The following is a 22,389-nucleotide window of genomic DNA, read 5'->3' as shown; positions in this document are numbered from 1 at the left end:
TCACATTCTGTATTTCCTGGGGTTTCAGGAATATTTATTTTATGTAAATGTTCATTTATCTCTAAGCCAATTTGAATAAACCATTACAGAATTTTATAAATTAATTTGGTAACACTATTCAGAAGTAGGAGAGTATCATGTATACATTACATATACATATACAAGTTTTCATGTGCGTCTGTGTGAAGAGACCACCAAACAGGCTTTGTGTGAGCAACATGGCTGTTTATTTCACCTGGTTGCAGGCGGGCTGAGTCCGAAAAGAGAGTCAGCGAAGGGAGATAAGGGTGGGGCCGTTTTATAGGATTTGGGTAGGTAAAGGAAAATTACAGTCCAAGGGGGTTTGTTCTCTGGCGGGCAGGAGTGGGGGTCGCAAGGTGCTCAGTGGGCAGGAGTGGGGGTCGCAAGGTGCTCAGTGGGGGTGCTTTTGGAGCCAGGATGAGCCAGGAAAAGGACTTTCACAAGGTAATGTCATCAGTTAAGGCAAGGACCGGCCATTTACACTTCTTTTGTGGTGGAATGTCATCAGTTAAGGTGGGGCAGGGCATATTCACTTCTTTTGTGATTCTTTAGTTACTTCAGGCCATCTGAGCGTATAGGTGCAGGTCACAGGGGATGTGATGGCTTGGCTTGGGCCCAGAGGCCTGACATTCCTGCCTTCTTAATAAGAAAAATAAAACAAAATAGTGTTGAAGTGTTGGGGTGGCGAAAATTTTTTGGGGGTGATATGGAGAGAGAATGGTCGATGTTTCTCAGGGCTGCTTCAAGCGGGATTAGGGGCGGCGTGGGAACCTAGAGTGGGAGAGATTAAGCTGAAGGGAGGTCTTGTGGTAAGGGGTGATATTGTGGGGATGTTAGAAGAAACATTTGTCGTATAGCATGATTGGTGATGGCCTGAATACGGTTTTGGATGAATTGAGAAACTAAATGGAATAACAGAAGGAGAAAAACAGGTATAAAAGGTCTAAGAATTGGGAAGACTCAGGATATCTGATTAGAGAGTGCCTAAGGAGATTCAGCATAGTCCTGCCAGCAAAGATTATGTATTTACTTCAAGAGTTAAGAGTGGCAGTTTGGGGATAGCACCAGGAGATATCAGTTGTGATGGCTTGGAAAAACAGTGTAAACCAGCAGTGTAAACAAGAGCAGGGCATGTATGAGTAGTTGAGAACGGTGAATAGGAGTATGACTAGACAGAAGATAGTAGGGATGACAGGTTTTTTGGGGCACAGTCTAAGTTGGTCTGGTGTCGAATGAGACTGGGGCCTAATAAAAAGGAGCATCTATACAGGAGCTTAAATGGGCTGTACCCTGTAGCATTCTGAAGACAGGCCTGAATTCTGAGAAGGGAAAGTGGTAAAAGTATTGTCCAGTCCTTTTTAAGTTGGTGGCTGAGCTTGGTGAGGTGTGTTTTTAAAAGACCTTTAGTCCATTCTACTTTGCTTGAAGACAGAGGACCGTAAGGGATATAAAGGTTTCACTGAATACTAAGAGCCTGAAAAACTGCTTGGCTGATTTGACTGATAAAGGCTCGTCTGTTATCAGACTGTATTGAGGTGGGAAGGCTAAACTGAGGAATTATGTCTGACAGAAGGGAAGAAATGACTGCAGTGGCCTTCTCACACCCTGTAGGAAAGGCCTCTACCTATCCAGTGAAAGTATCTACCTAGACTAAGAGGTATTTTAGTTATCTGACTCAGGGCATGTTGAGTAAAGCTAATTTGCCAGTCCTGGGTGGGGCAAATCCTCGAGCTTGATGTGTAGGGAAGGGAGGGGGCCTGAATAATCCCTGAGGAGTAGTAGAATAGCAGATGGAACCCTGAGCAGAATAGCAGATGGAACACTGAGAAGTTATTTCTTTGAGGATAGATTTCCACGATGGAAAGGAAATGAGAGGTTCTAAGAGGCGGGCTAGTGGCTTGTACTATAGCATCATCTGCCTTTGCTGGTGTGTGGCGATTAGGCCTGGTGGAACCGCCATCAATAAATCAAGCATGATCAGGGTGAGGAACAGGAAAGAAGGAAATTTGGGGAAATGGGGTTAATGTCAGGTGGATCAGAGAGATACAGTCATGGGGGTCAGGTGTGGTATCGGGAATAATGTGGGAGGCAGGATTAAAGTCTGGGCCAGGAACAAAGGTAATTGTGGGAGACTCAACAAAGAGTGGGTATAGCTGAAGGAGCGGGGAAGCAGAAAGTATATGCATCAGGTATGAGGAAGAAAATAGATTTTGGAAGTTATGAGAACTGTAGAGAGTGAGTTGAGCATAGTTTGTGATTTTGAGGGCCTCTAAAAGTAATGCAGCGGCAGCCGCTGCATGCAGACATGAGGACTAGGCTAAAACAGTAAGGTCAAGTTGTTTGGACAGAAAGGCTACAGGATGTGGTCCTGGCTCTTGTGTAAGAATTCTGACCGCGCTAACCATGCCTAGGAAGGAAAGGAGTTGTTGTTTTGTAGAAGGTGCTTGGGTTTGAGAGATCAGTCGGAAACGATTGGCAGGGAGAGCACGTGTGTTTTTATGAGAATTATGCTGAGATAGGTAACAGTTGAGGAAGAAATTTGGGCTTGATTGAAGTAATGGGGGCTGTCTGTGAAGCTTTGCGGCAGTACAGCCTAGGTAATTTGCTGAGCTTGATGGGTGTCAGGGTCAGTCCAAGTGAAAGCGAAGAGAGGCTGGGATTAAGGGTGCAAAGGAATAGTAAAGAAAGCATGTTTGAGATCTAGAACAGAATATTGGGTTGTAGAGGCAGGTATTCAGGATAGGAGAGTATATGGGTTTGGCACCACGGGGTGGATAGGCAAAACAATTTGGTTGATAAGGTGCAGATCCTGAACTAACTTGTAAGGCTTGTCTGGTTTTAGGACAGGTAAAATGGGGGAATTGTAAGGAGAGTTTATAGGCTTTAAAAGGCCATGCTGTAGCAGGCGAGTGATAACAGGCTTTAATCTTTTTAAAGTGTGCTGCGGGATGGGATATTGGCGTTGAGTGGGGTAAGGGTGATTAGGTTTTAATGAGATGGTAAGGGGTGCATGATTGGTCGCCAAGGAGGGAGTAGAGGTATCTTATACTTGTGGGTTAAGGTGGGGGGATACAAGAGGAGGACCCAAAGGAGGCTTTGGATTGGGAAGAATGGCGGCAATGAGATATAGCTGTAGTCCAGGAATAGTCAGGGAAGCAGATAATTTAGTTAAAGTGTCTCAGCCTAATAAGGGAACTGGGCAGGTGGGGATAACTAAAAAGGAGTACTTAAAAGAGTATTGTCTAAGTTGGCACCAGAGTTGGGGAGTTTTAAGAGGTTTAGAAGCCTGGCCATCAGTACCCACAACAGTTATGGAGGCAAGGGAAACAGGCCCTTGAAAAGAAAGTAATGTGGAGTGAGTAGCCTCCGTATTGATTAAGAAGGGGACAGGCTTACCTTCCACTGTGAGAGTTACCCGAAGCTTGCCATCCGTGATGGTCTAGGGGGCTTCCGAGGCGATCGGGCAGTGTCAATCTTCAGCCGGTAAGCCAAGAAGGAGTCAGTCAGAGAGCCTCTTGGGCCAGAGTTCCAGGAGCTCTGGGAGTGGCTGCCAGGTGAGTTGAACAGTCCAATTTTCAGTGGGGTCCCACACAGATGGGACGCGGCTTAGGAGGAATCCCGGGCTGCGGGTGTTCCTTGGCCCAGTGGCGAGATTTCCAGCATGTGTAGCAAGTTCCTGGGGGAGGAGGTTCTGGAGGAACACCTGGCTGCTACAGTTCAGTCGTTTGGAAGTTCTTGTGTGCTGGAGATGTGGCTGGGGTTTGTCTCACAGTGGAGGCAAGGAATTGCAACTTTTTTCTGTTATTGCACACCTTGAAGGTGAGGTTAAGTCCTGTTGTGGGGTTTGAGGGCCAGATTCTAGTTTTTGGAGTTTTATTTAATGTCGGGAGCAGATTGGGTAATAAAATGTATATTGAGAATAAGATGGCCTTTGACCTTTTAGGGGCTAGGGCTGTAAAGTGTCTCAGGGTTGCTGCCAAACGAGCCATGAACTGGGCTGGATTTTTATATTTGATGAAAAAGAGCCTAAACGCTATCTGATTTGGGGTAAAGAAAAAGGAGCATTAACCTTGACTATGCCTTTGGCTCCAGCCACCTTTTTAAGAGTAAATTGCTGGGCAGGTCGGGGAGGGCTAGTCACAGAACGAAACTGTAAGCCAGACCAGGTGTGAGGAGGGGAGGCGATAAAAAGATTACAGGGTGGAGGAGCGGAGGCTGAGGAAGAATTGGGGCCTAGCTTGGCCTGTCGAGGAGGGGAGAGGTCAGATGGGTCTGTAGAAAAGGAAGATTAGAAAGACTCAGCGACGCTTGGGGTCGGTACTGAGGGGACAGGAGGGAGGGAAAGAAGGAAGATTTGGGACGAGTTGCACTGGGCACAGAGACTAGGAAGGGACTGATGTGTAAAAGAATGCCTGGACGTCAGGCACCTCAGACCATTTGCCCATTTTACGACAAGAATTATTTAGATCTTGTAGGATGGAAAAATTGAAAGTGCCGTTTTCTGGCTATTTGGAACTACTGTTGAGTTTGTATTGGGGTCAAGCAGCATTCCAGAAGAAAATAAGATGCTTAGATTTTAGGTCAGGTGAGAATTGAAGAGGTTTTAAGTTCTTAAGAATACAGGCTAAGGGAGAAGAAAGAGGAATGGAAGGTGGAAGCTTGCCCATAGTGAAGGAGGCAAGCCCAGAGAAAAGAGTAGAGACACGGAGAAGGGGTGGGGGTTTCTTCCCCTCCAGAAAAGCAGAGAAAGGGTTGGGACACAGAAATAAGGGATTGAGGCACAGAGATAAGAGGTCAGGGTGCGGAAATAAGGGATTGGGGTGCAGAGATAAGAGGTTGGGGTGCGGAAATAAGCGATTGGGGGGTTCTTGCCCCCTAGGAAAGCGGGACTTGCCGCTAAGGGTGAAGGAGAAGGGGTTGAGGGGTACTTGCCCCTGCCCCAGGAAAGCGGGACTTGCCGCTAAGGGTGAAGGGGAAGGGGTTGAGGGGTATTTGCCCCTGCCCCAGTAAAGCGGGACTTGCTGCTAAGGGTGAAGGGGAAGGGGTTGAGGGGTACTTGCCCCTGCCCCAGGAAAGCGGGACTTGCTACTAAGGGTGAAGGACCAAGGCAGGCGTCCCTGCATGGTCTGACACCCTTGAAACGTGAGTGTATAATCAGAGAGGCGTCCCTGCAATGATTAAATACCAAGGGAAGGCTGCCTTCCCACTCCGTGACCGGCGCCGGAGTTTTGGGTTCACGGATAAAACATGTCTCTTTTGTCTCTACCAGAAAATGAAAGGAATTGAAATTAAGAGAAGGGAGAGATTGAAGTGTGGCGCCAAGATTGAAAGGAGAAAGAGGTTGAGGGATAGTGAGGGAGGTTGGAGAAGAGAGTAAAAAGAGGCCGCTTACCGGATTTGAAATTGGTGAGATGTTTCTTGGGCTGGTCGGTCTGAGGACCTGAGGTCGTAGGTGGATCTTTCTCATGGAGCAAAGAGCAGGAGGACAGGGGATTGATCTCCCAAGGGAGGTCCCCCGATCCGAGTCACGGCACCAAATTTCATGCACGTCCACGTGAAGAGACCACCAAACAGGCTTTGTGTGAGCAACATGGCTGTTTATTTCAGCTGGGTGCAGGCAGGCTGAGTCCGAAAAGAGTCAGTGAAGGGAGATAAGGGTGGGGCCGTTTCATAGGATTTGGGTAGGTAAAGGAAAATTACAGTCCAAGGGGGTTTGTTCTCTGGCGGGTAGGAGTGGGGGTCACAAGGTGCTCAGTGGGCAGGAGTGGGGGTCGCAAAGTGCTCAGTGGGGGTGCTTTTGGAGCCAGGATGAGCCAGGAAAAGGACTTTCACAAGGTAATGTCATCAGTTAAGGCAAGGACCGGCCATTTACACTTCTTTTGTGGTGGAATGTCATCAGTTAAGGTGGGGCAGGGCATATTCACTTCTTTTGTGATTCTTTAGTTACTTCAGGCCATCTGGGTGTATAGGTGCAGATCACAGGGGATGCGATGGCTTGGCTTGGGCTCAGAGGCCTGACACAAGTAAACCTAAATATACATAGCCATACAGACAGCTTCAAACAGAGATCTTAGAGTTTTATTCTAAAATTTTAGTCATTATTCAGTAAAACGTATTAGTAAAAAATTACTGGTTTATCTCCACTTTACATTTGTATCCAAATTGTATTTCTGGAAAATGGGACAAGTTAGGGTTACCTGTTTACCTACATTTATAGAGGAGGCTTTTAAGATTTTTGTTTGTTGTTAAGTCATTTTCTGGAAGTTGTGGACTAAATTTTGGGTGATGGACACTGAAGCAGTTTGTTTTCAAAACGCCGATTATTTTTTTTCCTTTTGTTTAGAAGCAAGAGTTATCTCCCAGGAAGTTTGCATAGCAAAAAGATCGCCCTCAGGTCCTAGAGAGGACAGGGTCAAATATTTATGTCTGAAAGGCACAAAGAAAGGATGTAAGGTTTCTCTGAGGGCATTTTGAGGCATATCTATTATCATAGATTTAAGGTAATATTTTCTAAGTGCAGGACAATTATATTTCCAATGTTTTGACTTTTTAAAGTATCTGCAAGCATCTTGATATGAACAGGAGAGATTTGGGGATTGTTAAGAAGGATGGGTGGCCTTTGAATTGCTCCTAGTGCTGCATTCCTGTTTGTATAGACTCAATTTGTAAGACAATGGTAGTTGTTTTAAACTCTTCAGAAAACTGTGTTGCAGCCGGAATAATAAAGAGGCTGACCTACCTATCAAATTACATTATCTTGAATTTGCTACTTCATATCAGAGAACATATTTCCAACTAAAATGGAAATAAAGATCCCTATGAGTTGCATGCCTTTAGAATGTTTTAATAAATTGTTACACAAAGCCTTTCTGATGTTCTTTCTCTCTAAGTGATGTGGAGTTTTTCCTCCTTAGCTCAACTAGATTTGGGTTCTTTTCTCACAACCAAGAATAATTAGGCACAAGGTCATCAAAGAGTGAGTGGAGCAGAATTTATTAAGCAAAAGGAAAGCTCTCAGCAAAAAACAAAAAGGGGTCCTGAAAGCAGGTTTCCAGTTGCTTCCTTCACAGTTGAATACAAGGGCTTAAGGTGTGAATTCTACCCCACCCTTCCAGTGCACATGTGGGTCCTTAGACTGAGTCCCTCCATATTGATTTATTTCTCTTACTGCACATGTGTTAAGGAATGGAATTTTCCACTGTGGGCATGTTTAGGCAAGACCCCTGTGCAAGTTCCCTTATCTGCACAAAACATCTGGTATAAATGCTTGTGGGATGGGTTGGAAGTTCTCCAGGGACCCTTCCCTTACTGTCTGCCTAAAGCAAGCTGGATAACTCCTTTCATAACTGCATAATTCCATATTAGGAGAGAAGGCCTTAAAAATAGTTCCTCTCAGGCTCTGAAGATCAGCCTCCAGTTAAGCCCATTTCTGACCATAGAGTATTTTGAACAAAAAAATCCTTTCAAATATGATTGTCAGGTGTTGAATGGGACAAACAGTAAATTTTCCTGACACAATTGAATCCCCTTTTGTCCCCTAATTACAAAGACCCAGAAGAGATGGACCCTTTTCCTTTAATTAATTATTTTTTTAGAGATCAAGAACTCATTGTGTTGCCTAAACTGGTCTCAAACTCCTGGGCTCAAACAATCCTTCTGCCTCAGCCTCCCAAAGTGCAGGGATTACAGGCATGAGCCAACCACAACCACTCCCCACCACCTTTTTTAAACCAAAGGGGTATCTATCTATTCCATGTGACTCAAAATCAAAATCAATAAGCCCTTTTATAGGCTAACCACAGATACAAGAGACTTCCCCAGAGAGGGTGCAAAAGAAGCCACCCTCATGATCCAGTGCCACTACCAAAGATAGAAGAATGACAGATGTAGACAAAACCTCCTACAAGCTAGTCATGCCAGTAGGCTATCAGCTGCAAATGGGGTGCAGCCCACATTTCTGTTCAGCCATCTTCATATCTCAGGGCCCCTATCTAACAGTTGGCCACCTGCAGATGCAGGCCTGACAATCTGTGTGCCCTGACAGGTGTAAAGTCAAGCCAAGCTCTCAATATAAAGTGAGACAAATAAGAACGCCATGGCTTTCCTGGGAGGAAAGGATCAATAATCACTGAGTACTTAGAACCAAATTTGTGAGAGTCACAATTCAAAAGAATAATTCTTACAAATTTCTCCTGCTAATCTGAATTTGGAAAGGACTGGACAGGAAAAAAAATCTTACCTTCCCTCTCAACTGGCCACTGCAGGTAGAGATCCGGGAAACTGACTCAGTAAGAATTCTTTGCTGGCTTAGTCAGTGGCAGCCCCAGAGTTGTTGAGTGACCTAGCCAATGCAGTCCCATCCTCATCACCAGAAACTGCAGAGAAGGAAAACAATATTTTCATTCTATCTATCTACATTCTTGGCTGGGACTCTGTAACCAAAGACATTAACAATAGAAAAATATACACATTTATTTAATTTAAGTTTTACATGACATGAGAGACTTCCTAAGGAAATGAAGACCCCCCAAAATGGTTAAACCTGAGTATTTTTATGTGAGATTTGATGAAGTGTGCAGTTATGAAAAAGTGTGATAGGGCAAAGTATGGGTTAAGTGAAATAAACTGGGGGAAATTTAGCAAAGCCTATTCATTCTGATTCCTCTTTCCCCTCCATCTTTGGAGATAAAGATGCCCCTTTCCACTCGGTATATGGAGGGCAGCTCTCATTTGAGTTTCTTATGAAATGCTTCAGGAGAAAATCAGAGATACCCTCCTGCATTTGCCATTTCTCAATTTCTTCAGCTTAAAATATTCAATGTGTCAGAGCTCTGTATTATGGGGTAGTGTGTTCTCAACCTCCTCACCTACTAAAACCCATGTTTTCCTACCTTGTATTACCATGTTTTAAAATATTATGTTTAAAATACCATGTTTAAAAAATACCATGTTTTACATACCTGGTATATTGGAAATCTACTTCTAAGTTTTCTTCCTAGGGAAACTCTCATACTTGTGTGCAAAGACATGCATAAGGTGTTCATTACAATGATGCTTAAAATAGCATAAAAGTCGATCATACTGAACTGTTCTTCAGTAAAAGGTTACAGGGTGGAATAGGGAAGAAAGAAAGAGCACAGTTTGCATGCACTTGTCCAGGTGGATAACACCGAGCTGGAGAAGACTTGAATCTGACAATCATCTGCACTAGCACCAGAGATTTTTTAAGCCCTGGACAACATGAAACATGGAGAAAAGCATTATGTGATCAGTTATCCCTTAGTAATATACTAAATCAAATATTGGTATATATGAAATAATGAATAAGAATTGATCTTATACTGGAGTTTTCTTTTTCCTAGTACTATTGTCTCATTCGGCCTCAAGCTGCAATAATAATGCAAAACAATCCAGATTATAACCTCCTAAAGCACCGGCAACCTTTTATTCCTATAATTCTTTCCACCAAATTATTACATTGTTAATAAAAGAAGCCCTCACTTTTCCGAAAAGTAAAATTTTATTCTGAAATTTTAATTGAGTGTGGCCTATAAGAATAACTGCCATGCGTTGCAGGTACTGTGCTTATTAAACAATTCTTGATATTTTAATTTCTTAAAAAAATATTTTTATACCACTATAGGCAAGGAGAAAAACCCTTTTTCCTTCTAACTTAGGTTCATTGTTGGGGCCCAGCAAATTAGACTGACAAAAGACAGACTAACAAGAGAAAAACAGGAGTTTATTAAGGAGTTCTTCATGGATGCACATGGGAGAACTCTGATGAGTAACTCAACAGGGTGATTGGAATTTAGGGCTATATAGCATCTAAACAAAAAAAACAACAGATTTTGTAGAGAAGTGGCAAGACAAAGGAAGAGAACTTTGAGCTTGTAAGGGCAGCAAATTGTGGGAAGGTAAATATATGGGGGAAACTACTGGAACATGAGAGCTACAGTAGTTCCCCCTTATCTGCAGTTTTGCTATTCGCAGTTTCAGTTACCTGCGGTCAACCGAGGTCTGCAAACAGGTGAGTAAACAACATCAGATCAAAAATATTCAGGAAACAGGCCGGGCATGGTGCCTCATGCTTGTAATCCCAGTACTTTGGGGCTGAGGCAGGAGGATCACCTAAGGTCAGGAGTTCAAGACCAGCCTGCCCAACACAGTGAAACCCTGTCTCTACTAAAAATACAAAAAAATTAGCAGGGCACAGTGGCAGGCACCTATAATCCCAGCTACTCAGGAGGCTGAGGCAGGAGGATCACCTAAGGTCAGGAGTTCAAGACCAGCCTGCCCAACACAGTGAAACCCTGTCTCTACTAAAAATACAAAAAAATTAGCAGGGCACAGTGGCAGGCACCTATAATCCCAGCTACTCAGGAGGCTGAGGCAGGAGAATCGCTTGAACCTGGGAGGCGGAGGTTGCAGTGAGCCAAGATTGCGCCATTGCACTCCAGCCTGGGCAACAAGAGCAAAACTCTGTCTCAAAAAAAAAAAAAAAAAAAAAGAAAAAATTCAGGAAAGGGAAACATAAAAAAAAAATAAAAATAAAAAATAATACGATTTTTTAGAAAAACAATACAGTATAACAACTGTCTAAATTATATTTACATTGTATTAGGGATTATAAGTAATGCAGAGATGATTTAAACTGTATGGGAGGATGTGTGTAGGTTATATGCAAATACTATACCATTTTATATCAGGGACTTAAGCATCCACAGAAAATCCCCGGGAAGATCAGGAACCAATACTATGTGGATACAGAAAGATGACTGTATGGTACAATATAATATTTTGAGAGAAAGAGAGACTGTATTCATATAATTTGTATTGCAGTATATTGTTATAATTGTTCTATTTTATTATAAATTATTGTTGTTAATCTCTTACTGTGCCTAATTTATAAATTAAACTTTGTCATAGGTGTGTATGTATGGGGAAAAACCTGGTATGCGTACTATTTGCTGCTATCGGTTGTTTCAGGCATCCACTGGGGGGCCTTGGGACACATTCTCCACGGATAAGAGGAGACTGCTGTAGTTAGTAAGGTTTATTATGTGGATTCTTCTGGTGCCGTCTCCAGGCTGATAAAGGTTTAAAGTTGTCTCTGGTGATTAACTTCTATTTTTCCTAGTAGAGAGGAGAGAGGGGATACCTTTGTAAATTTATAGTCTGCTTAGAACTTGCCTTGTATCTATTTCCAATTGTCTTCAGTTCAAAATCATCAATATGCCAAGTGCCATATTTTGGGGCAGCATATTCTGCTACTTTTCATAACCTTCACTGAATTATCCCCCAAGTATGAATATATTGACTTGCCAGATGGTCTGGATTCCTATGACAGCTTTTTTTTTTTTAACTAAAAGCTTTCAGGAACATGGCAAAGTAGCTCAGTGGATGAACAAGACTATTGATTTAGCTGATAATGTTCTAGAGTTAAGAATTTGAAATACCATGACACAAATTCAAGTTCCCAGTTTTACAGTAATGGAAAAGCTAGAATTTTCTTTTTTTTCTTTCTGTGTGTGTGTGTGTGTGTGTGTGTGTGTGTGTGTGCGCGCGCGCGCCAAAGATTTATGTCTTCATTTCTTGCATTTGAAGTACTCTTCGATGACATCCTTGGCCTGAGACTCCTTGCCATAGTCCTTAACTACTGCACAACTGCAACCAACCACTTTATGAGGCTTCCCCTCTCTGTCAGTTTTACAGAGGCCTACCCTTTCCCCTAGTTTCTTGTTGTCATCAACCTTAATTAGGTTGATTTGGTGTTCAGCACAAAGGGCCTCCACCAACTTGACATACATCACAGGCTCATCACAGTTGGATACAAGCACACAAAGGTGGGCTTGGTGCTTGTCTAAGCCTTTGGTAGCTTCATGAATTCCACGTGCTAGGCAATCGTGGATGAGGGCAGTCTTCAGCACCTCCTGTAAAGCAGTATTAACGTCCATTACGCTTCCAGCAGCAATACCTTCCTCGGCCATGGCGGTGGGTTACCGGTGAAGACGAATCTTGTTTTTATTTTTTTATTTTTTTTATTTTTGAGACGGAGTCTCACTCTGTCGCCCAGGCTGGAGTGCAGTGGCACGATCTCGGCTCACTGCAAGCTCTGCCTCGAGGTTTCATGCCATTCTCCTGTCTCGGCCTCCCGAGTAGCTGGGACTCCAGGCACCCGCCACCACACCCGGCTAATTTTTTGTATTTTTAGTAGAGACGGGGTTTCACTGTGTTAGCCAGGATGATCTCGATCTCCTGACCTTGTGATCCACCCGCCTCGGCCTCCCAAAGTGCTGGGATTACAGGCGTGAGCCACTGCGCCAAGCCCTGAAGCCGAATCTTAAACGCACCCAAGCCTCCGCCTCTGCACGACTCGGCGGCAGCAGGGAAAGAGGCCTCACGCGCCGAAAAGGTACAATTTTCTAAACCTAACAGTGAGCAAGAAGACTATTATATGTGAATGAAGTAGGGGTTTTGAGTTCTTTATTTTATTTTATTTTTTTTACTACTAAAACAAGATAACCAGAAAAGATTTATAAAAGTTTTAAATTTCAGGACAGAATTCACATAAGAAATAGAATATCTGAAATAATCACTTAGTTGAAGTAAATTATATGTTGGGGTCAGGGTCTGAAATCAACTATTAAAGTTTAGTATAATCAAAATTATTTTTGAAACTTCTTCAATAGATCATAAAATATACTGAATTTTAAAAAATATATTCCTATGTGCTGTACAGATATTATTATATATTATTGCAGAAAGTATGGAGTACATAATGAAAAGTATCTTTACAAAGTATAATTTTATAGTATTGTAATAACATAAAAGAACTACTTGAATTTATGTAAATTAAATGTATCTGTGATGAAATCCTCTGTATTAAGAAAAAGAAATTTCAGTTGCTATTTCTGTGTTGATAAATCTTTTCCGTGAGAACTTTTTCCCAAAACAATGCATCAACAAGAGTCTCCTTGAATGTATTGATTTATACTTTTCCATTAAAGTTGTATGCAATTATTAGATCACTTACTAAGTGTGTCAACAGTGCGACTATTAAATAAACATATATAATGATCTGAGAAATGTTCATTATATATTGCTATTGTTTTTGAAAGTAGGTTAAATGATTTGGAATTTAGATCTTTATTCATTTCCTTGCTTTTGTTTATATTTGAAAATTTCTGGCCAGGCGTGCTGGCTCACACCTGTAATCCCAGCACTTTGGGAGGCCGAGGTGGGTGGATCATGAGGTGAGGAGATCGAGACCATCCTGGCTAACACGGTGAAACCCCGTCTCTACAAAAATACAAAAAATTAGCCAGGCGTGGTGGCGGGTGCCTGTAGAACCAGCTACTCGGGAGGCCGAGACAGGAGAATGGCCTGAACCAGTGAGCAGAGATCACCACTGCACTCCAGCCTGGGCCATAGAGCACGAGACTCCATCTCAAAAAAAAAAAATTTTTTTCTCTAAAAAAAGGTTTTTTAATTACTCACTATATACCTTTTTATTTTATGTAGTACATGCTTTTACTACATGTGATCCAAAGGTTTAATGGTACTAAATGTTTGAGTAGTTCAGATTTGAGCTCTTCTGTATTATACCAAACATTTTAGTGAATATATTCAGTCTTTGAAATTTTGAAATAAATTTCTGAAGATTAATCTAATAATTCACTTGAACACAGGACTGATAGTTCACTTAGAATTCCATGAAGGAATGTATAAACTGCTAATTTTGTTCAGGACAGTTATCCAGCTAACGAATTGGCACATCCTCGTCATTAGGACACACAAATTCCCGGGAAAGTGCCAAAGTACTACTGTGAAAATAAAACTGCAAGAGAAGAGCCTTATTCTATTTCTAGTATTTATTATTTATTTATTTATTTGCTAAGGAAGAAAAAAATGCAGTTCTTAAAAGTTTTGAGTATTGCTAGGGGATTTGCTTCTGTCTGTTTATTAAATAGCCCTGAAAAAGTATGTAACACATTGAATGTACTCTCCTAGGGAAACATAGGATAACAAAGTGGGTTGGTCTTTCACTCCAGAGACTTAAGAAATAGTTCTAGTGTCATGTCAGATTGAGCATCTCTAACGTGAAAATTAGAAATCTGAAATGCTCCAAAATCTAAAACTTTTTGAGTGTCAACAACCTCCCACAAAAGGAAAATTCCACACCTGACCTCATGTGATAGATTGCGGTCAAAAGACTGTCAAAACTTTGTTTCATGCACAAAATTGTTAAGTACATTGTATAAAATTACCTTCAGGCTGTGTGTATAAGATATTGATGAAACATAAATGAATTCCATGCTTAGACTTGGATCCCATCCCCAAGATATCTCAAATATGTATTTGCAACTATTCCAAACTCTGGAAAAATCTGAAATCCAAAATGCTTCTGGTCCCACACATTTCAGAGAAGGAATACTCAACCTTTATTTGGTTGAGCGGTACTCTCTATTGACTTTCACATTTGAACATTTCAAACAAACAGCTTTCACCAGTTGTTTGTAAGGACAAATGTGGAAAAACATGAAAAGAAAACCGTTAAGTGTAAAAATGCCAACATTGAATTTGAATAAAAGAAGAGTCAACCATTCTAATCAGAGGTGAAACTTTAAAATTTTTGCTTTCAGCTTTCACAGTAAAACAGGTAAAAATTGCCTGTCTGCAACATTCGTTTTTTTAAAATTTATTCAACTATGCCCTTTTTATGTTGTACTTACATTCCCTTGGAAGGAATAGGTAGGTATATTCATCGAACCTCGTTATTATTAATATTAACCATTAGTATTGACTGTTAGCCTAATATTGAGTGAATGCTTTTGATGAGAGAAGCACTACTGATGGTCATTATCATGGTGTAATAATATTAAAAATCCTCTGTAAGCTGGGCACGGTGGCTCCCGCCTGTAATCCCAGCACTGTGGGAGGCCAAGGCAGGTGGATCATTTGAGGTCAGGAGTTCAAGACCAGCCTGGCCAACATGGCGAAACGCCATCTCTACTAAAAATACAAAAATTAGCTGGGCACGGTGGTGGGCATCTGTAATCCCACCTACTTGGGAGGCTGAGTTAGGAGAACCGCTTGAACACAGGAGGCAGAGGTTGCAGTGAGCCAAGATCATGCCATTTGACTCAAGCCTGGGTGACAGAGGGAGACTCTGTCTCAAAAAAAAAAATAATCACTTGTAGAGGAAATATTAGAATGTTTTACTACAATGTTATGTAATTATTTGGGGAGTCAAATAATTTTGTTTAGTGATCAGTGAGTTTAAATTATTTGGTGAATTAGAAGTGTCCTATCATATTCATTTGTATAATCAAACCTATGTGCATATAGATTACACTTAACTGAATTTTTTTTAAGGACTGTTACAAAGAAAAATTGTCAGGTCCCACCTTAGACTGAATCTGAAACTCTGGGGGGTGGAGCCCAGCAATCTACTTGTAACAAGCTGCTTAAATTTGAGAATTATTGCCTGTAATCCCAGCTCTTTGGGAGGACTAAGTGAGTGGATCACCTGAGGTCAGGAGTTTGAGACCAGCCTGGCCAACATGGTGAAACCCTGTTCTCTATTAAAAATACAAAAATTAGCTGGGCATGGTGGGAGGCACCTGTAATCCCAGCTACTCAGGAGGCTGAGGCACAAGAATTGCTTGAACCCAGAGGTGGAGGTTACAGTGAGCCGAGATCCAGCACTGAGCCACCCAGCCTCTGTGCTTCAGTAAGACTCTGTCTCAAAAAAAACAAAAGGGGGGGGAGGAGAGAATTATTGTGTATTCCATAGCTACTACTAGGTTAGTATAAGCTACAAAATATAGTAAAAATATGTTAAACTGTTTTTGTGTTTTAAATTTCTGTGACTATTTTTGTTGATTGCCTTTATAAAGATGTTTATGTAGATGTTTCTGAATCTCCTATCTAATGACTAATTAGATGTTTCTAAATTTCCTATCTAATGCAAGGAGGCTATATAAATCACCCAGGGATCATGTTAAAATGCTGATTTTCTGTCTCTCCCACATCCCATCAAATCAGAGCCCTAAGATGTGTTGATTCAGTATTTGAAGTAAGGCCCTGGGTCAGTATTTTTTTTATGGTGATTCTGGGTTTGGAAAAGAATCCCTGTTCTCGACTTCCTAACATTTAATTGAATTTGTATCTTAGCATGAGTAAGTGTATTAATCTATTAAGAAGCTGTGGAGCAATATATATATATACTACCTCCCTCTCTAGACTTAGGCTGCTCAGGCAGTGAAGCACATCAGTTTGTTTTAGTAAATGACTCTGTTTTGTGTCCTCACAGAATTACTGCCTGTATGGTTGACAGAGAAGAGCAGCCGCCTGATATAGGATGGACATGTCCCTCACAGGCTTATCCTGGCCAGACAGAATGCCATTTATCCTCACCTTGAATAGCTGTAATCAATTAACACAGTGAGAAGAGCAATGAGACTCTAGGCAGTCATGCAGTGTTTTGATCTGTTCATATGTTGGAGGCGGGAGAGGTGAAAAATGGACAAAAAGACAAATTAGACCTGTTAGTATAGGTTAAAGGAATTTAGAAAAGGAACCAATAGGCTTCTATTCTCACCATGGGCAATACCTTGGATTTCCATATTTTAACTTAAGGCAAAGGTTATGTTTCATACTCAAAAATAGGAACAGGTAGAACTTCAATTTTTCATGTATGTTTGTAATTTTCTCAGTGTACTAACTCATAGTCTATAACACATGATGGATACCTTCTTCCATCCATTCCCACTGATTTCCCTAAACATAGACAGATGAAGAGCTGTTTTGAAATACTGTGAGACCAATCCCTCTTTCTGACTGTGTTAATTTATTCTGCCTCTTCAAGGCCAGCATGAATGGCACTCAGCTTTGCCAGCTGAGGTCTGAGTGAATGTAGGGAACCAGAGATCTTGCCCATCCTGAATCAGGCTGATGTGTTTGTTCCAGACCCTGTTGCTCTTACTTTTCTCTTAAAGACAGAAGCATCTCTTGACTTTGATCCAACTAAGACTATAAAATGTAAAAGCATCTTTTCAAATCTGAATCTGTTGAATTAAATATTCTAATATGGTTAAAAGGGCCTCTAAAAACATATCTTTTTAATTTCTAAAATTATGCATGAAAATGTTGTCTCGGCTGGGCATGGTGGCTCACGCCTGTAATCCCAGTGCTTTGGGAGGCTGAGGAGGGTGGATCACCTGAGGTCAGGAGTTCGAGACCAGCCTGACCAACATGGAGAAACCCCATCTCTACTAAAAATACAAAATTAGCCAGGCACAGTGGTGCATGCCTGTAATCCCAGCTACTTGGGAGGCTGAGGCAGGAGAATCACTTGAACCGGGGAAGCAGAGGTTGCAGTGAGCCAAGATCGTGCCATTGCACTCCAGCCAGCCTGGGCAAAAAGAGCAAAATTCTGCCTCCAAAAAAAAAAAAAAAAGAAAAGAAAAAGAAAAAAGAAAGTGTTGTCTCACTTAATGAAATAAGTACTTTTAAGAGAAACATTTCTTTATGTATGTTAACCTCTCTCTTCACTTCTTTTCTATATGCATCATTATAGTTTACTTCCAGAAATATTTAGCTTAGTGACTTAGGGTGAGTAGTAGCCGGTTATTCTGAAGATCTTTGTTTGGTTTTCATTAATTCTTTTAGTTTTATCCCGACTCTAACTCCAATTTAGAAATGAAAATACAGTCATTGATTTTTGTTATTGATGTTGATTTATTTATTCATACTCTACCCTATTTCTATTACGATGTGTGGCAATTCTGATATTATTCCTGTTTAAAATAATATGAAATAGTAAAAGCGGTAAAATTAAAGTTTACACAAGCCTTGGGAAGTGTAAGCATTTCTAAACTATAAGAAAAAGTAAAGCTTAAAATATGAATCCGTTTCTTGTTTCACTAATAGCCATCATGATTACCTATATTTAGATTCTAAGTATACTGTCTCTGAGATAATTCAGAGGGCTTTTAGGTGTCCTTAATTATTCTAAATGATAAGGTTATGTAATTTTGCATATTTCACTCTTTTAACAAATACTTATCAAATACTTAAATCTGTGCCCAATTCTGTGCTTAAGACCTTAAATGAATTACAGTGAATGTGTAATGGAATTGATCCTTTTAAATTACAAAGCAATTTTTTATGATTAAAATAGGCTGACTGTATTACTTGAAATGGGATGAGGAGGATGTAGTTATCTTTTGGCAGAGTATTGATGAGCACTGCAGACAGAGATGCAACATTGATTGCATCCTAAATATGTGAGTTCCCTGTTATTTTGATGTGCACAGCTTATTCTACATTCCCTTCTTTTTCTATTAATGAGAAGGAATAATATTCACTGATTCAGTCAGTAGCACTTGGCCATTATTTGCTGAGCTGTATAAACAATGAGCAGCTGTATCATTGTTTATATTACGTGATTTTGTTTATTCATTTAAAAAATTTTATGACGGTACTTTAGCTTAGCAGCATTGCTTATGGTAATGAAGAAGTTAATTAGCAATATTGAGCAAGACTTTAAGACATGAGTTTTAATAAGTAGTGCTAAAAATATTACAGTAGTCATCCACAGATAAACATAATAAACCTCAGACAAATGGGGAAAATGGTCAAATTATGAGAAAAAATATTTTAGAATGCTTTGGCTTTGTGGTTTCAAAAGAATAGTACGGATAAATACACAGTCACATACCAAGGACACTGCTAATTTCACTGGTGTTTTTTCCCTCTTAACCTAAAACTACTAAATGGTAGAAAATGGAAGCTTACTCTAACAATAAATAAATAAATAAGCAATAATCTTTTAATATTAAATTCATGCTGATAGAGAAAGAAGACTCTGCCAGTAAAGCAGTCAGACAGCTTACGAAGGATACTGGAATTATTTGAGCTTTCTAGCCCAGAAATATTGACAGACATAGTCTGAATGTGTCAGTCTGCTTCATTTTAGAGCTAAAGTCTTAATTCAAGCACTGGGAAATCCATAATTGGAAAGAATCCCATAGTCACTGCTGATATTTTTCTCTAATTATAAGTGACTTTGTTGTATCATAAACCTCCTTAAGAACTCTTGATTTTGATAAGAAACATATTCCCAGGCTCCACTGACTAGACCTGGCATTATCAGAAATTAATTTCTATTGGTTCAGCATTAGAGTGTCATGTAGTAGTTGATACAGTGATACAAAAACACTAATATCAGAGTATTTAAATGTGGCATCAATTTTGCCTGAGGGCCAAACAGAGGTTAAACTTGCATTTCTTGATATCAGTGGCTTAAGGGATTCTGTGACTCATTTTGAGATTTCATTATGATTGTGGCAGATGATGTTACTTTACCTTATCCTTTTGTCATGCCACCATCAGCAGTGTCTCTATATCTGAGCCAAGTGCCTGGGTGATTCAGTATGTATTTAATTCCCATAGACCTTCAGAGGTTATGAGGTTATTTTTAATGAAAAAAGGGTGTTTTCCCTTTATATATATATGGTATGTCCACATGTGAGTGGGCTTTGCCAAAAATTATTAAAGCCAATAGAAGTTAGATTGGTGATAGGAAATATCTTGAAAAGAGGTAGTTCTAGGAAATTGTATATAAAGCCTCTCAATGAAGGTTCTTTGCTGAATGAGTTATGACCACACTCAAAATTATTTCATTTATTCAACATTTGGTGAATATTTATGATATGCAAAATACTTTACTGAAAGCTGTGGGTGATAAAGTAAGAGCCTTGGCCCCATAGATGAGGAATTCATTATTTGATTATAGAGGCAACAAACTTGAAGAGTCAAGTTATGCCAAATAACAAAATTTCTTATTTTTGTAAAATCTATCAAGTTAATAATAATAAATCTTAAACAAAATAATATACATCTTATTAAAGTTATGCATCATGTGGATTTATTTTTATTTAAATGAGATATTTAGCAAAATCTCATATGACACTCCTAGAAAATGAAGAAATGTGGACTACATTAGATTAGGTTAAACTATATGAAATTGCCAATATCTGACAGTTTTGATGTAAGAAAATGCAACTTTTATGACTTGACCTAATATAATGTAACGTCCTCACAAGTAGCTTGAATTACCCAAAGAGAATAAAGTAATATGTTTATTAATCAGAGTTAGCCTAGAAAGTAGTCTTATGAGAATTTTGACAAGCTTTGTCCTTGGCCCTCTCTTGCTCAATATTTTTCATCAATAACTTTGACGAAGATATAGAAGATATGACAATTTGAATTGCTAGATGACAGATTATTTAGAAGGAATACCCGAATAGACCAGATGATAAAATCAAGAATCAAATGGTTTTGAACAGCCTACATCAAGGATCTAAAATTAAAGGATGAAATCTAACACAGCTAAATGTTAAGTCCTCTGCTTAGGTTTTTTTATTTCCTTGTGTATTATACAATTCCAAAATGTGAGACTCTGCTTGACATGTGAACAACAACGACAAAAACCCCTTAATTCATTTTAGGCCAGCAAATACATATTAGTTGACTCACTTTTTTCCAGTCACTTCACAAGATGCTGCGGATGCAATGAATCAAACACATTCAGTCCCTGTCTTCACAAGTTTACAGAATGTGGAGAACCACAGGTTCACTTTGTAACAACAGTTTGGGGTATGGGGTGTGAAAGATGAATGCAGTCTTCAGGTACATTAATAATAGTAATAATTATAATGACACCTAGAACAAAGGTGAACATTTTCGTGCTATTCCCATTTGGTCAGAACGCTTCCTAATAATTGGGTTCAGAACTCCTGGGTATCAGCTTTTAGGAAGAATGTCAAAATGTGAGAGTTGGTTCACAGGAGGATGCCTGTGTTGGTATGAATTCTGAGAACTATAATCCAATAGACGAAAGGTTGAAAGATGAGGGTATTTAGCTAATGGCTATCGAGTCTAATTGCCTGGGTTCAAAAATGGCTTCACTACTTTCTAGTTATATAACGTTGGGAAAATTACTGAGCCTTTGTCAGCCTCAGTACCCTTATCAGTAAAAGAGAAATTATAATAGTACTTATATCTCAAGTTTGTTAAGAAGAGTGAGTTAATATTTGTAATTACTTAAAACAATGAATGACATGTAAGTGACATGTGAGTGCTACCTGTAAATAAATGAATAGATGGATAAATCTATAAATTGATAGGATTGATAGGTGGCTAGATAGGGGATAAATAAATAAAGGGGGTTAGGAGGGAGATTAAGAGAGAGACATAGAAGGTAGTTTGAAATATCTGAAAAGATGCTTTGGAAGAGAAAGTATTCATGCTTCATTCTTCCTAAAAGGAGCATGATCAAGTAGCCAGAAATCACTGGGTGAAAACAAATTCTTATTCTTTGATAAAATATACTTTTTTTATTTGGCCAGTTTTTATTCTGCAGTGCTCCAAATCTTGTTCATTTCCAAAGTGATGCAAAATTGGCAAAATTAACTTCAACAACTCTGCCTCTTCACATGATGCCTTTCGTGTAAAGTAGGTGGCACTGCTTTTAAGGTCTAAAATTTCAAAATATTGTTACCTACCTTCTAACATGGAAACAAAATGTAATCTGTTAATGATTGGAACCTGAGTAAATCCAGTGTTAAGGCATGGTTGCCTGTTGACTGATAATATAGCTGACTTAGAGGGGTAACTGCAAGTCTTCTTGTCTTGTTTCAGGATCTCTTCTGCCACAGATTATCTGAATAAACCCATAGAATTTTCTTAGTCTCTCTCTTTCTCCTTCTTTAACCAAATAAAAGCTCATCAATGCAGTGCTATTTCTAACATTATCAGAGATGTATTCTGGCAACTAGGCATACTGCAGTGAGTTTATCCTTTTTATAGAGCTTGATTATTCTTAATGGTTCTAGGGGAATCTCTCTTGCTAAGATTAATTTAATGTAACATTTCCAGAGTAAAAACTTTGGTTAGGAAGAAACAGTGGAGCTTTTGGAATGGTATTTTTAAAAATTACTTCTTTGGGAGGCTGAAGCAGGAGAATCTCTTGAACCTGGGCCAGAGAGGTTGCAGTGAGCCAAGATCATGCCACTGCATTCCAGGCCGGGTGACAGAGCTATTGGCAGTGTAGTGTTATATAATTAGACAATAGAGATTTTTTTATGTGCTTAAAAGACATATATCTAAGACAGTTATATATACTAGCTGGATAATATGTGCAACTTTATCTGCAGAATGTTAGTTTCATGTTTCCACTGATCCATACATTCTACATTCATGCTAATAGAAAGCCATTCAATGTTGACTTGATGGCTGTCTTCAGAAAGGCTGATTTCTTCATACTAGAAATGTATAAAGTTTGGAATGGATTTGTAA

The 22,389-nt window shown here is 39.8% G+C and overlaps 2 protein-coding genes across 51 annotated transcripts in view; one reads left to right on the top strand and one right to left on the bottom strand.

Annotated features, from left to right (window-relative positions):
* Nucleotides 1-22,389, top strand: part of ADGRL3 (adhesion G protein-coupled receptor L3) — an 861,998-nt gene that overhangs the window by 559,680 nt on the left and 279,929 nt on the right. The gene's annotated exons all lie outside the window — the stretch shown is intronic.
* LOC471233 (small ribosomal subunit protein eS12-like) lies at nucleotides 11,593-12,011 on the bottom strand. Its single transcript, XM_054683097.2, has one exon. The coding sequence runs from the start codon at nucleotides 12,009-12,011 to the stop codon at nucleotides 11,610-11,612; it is 402 nt and encodes a 133-aa protein (XP_054539072.1). The 3' UTR covers nucleotides 11,593-11,609.

Source organism: Pan troglodytes, chromosome 3 (genome assembly GCF_028858775.2).
Source record: "Pan troglodytes isolate AG18354 chromosome 3, NHGRI_mPanTro3-v2.0_pri, whole genome shotgun sequence".
In the NCBI taxonomy this organism is placed as follows: Eukaryota; Metazoa; Chordata; class Mammalia; order Primates; family Hominidae; genus Pan; species Pan troglodytes.
This window is presented reverse-complemented; position numbering and strand designations above follow the sequence as displayed.

What these genes read in the sequence shown, in the direction of transcription:
- LOC471233 (XM_054683097.2), bottom strand. Translation starts at nt 12,011, where the DNA reads ATGGCCGAGGAAGGTATTGCTGCTGGAAGCGTAATGGACGTTAATACT.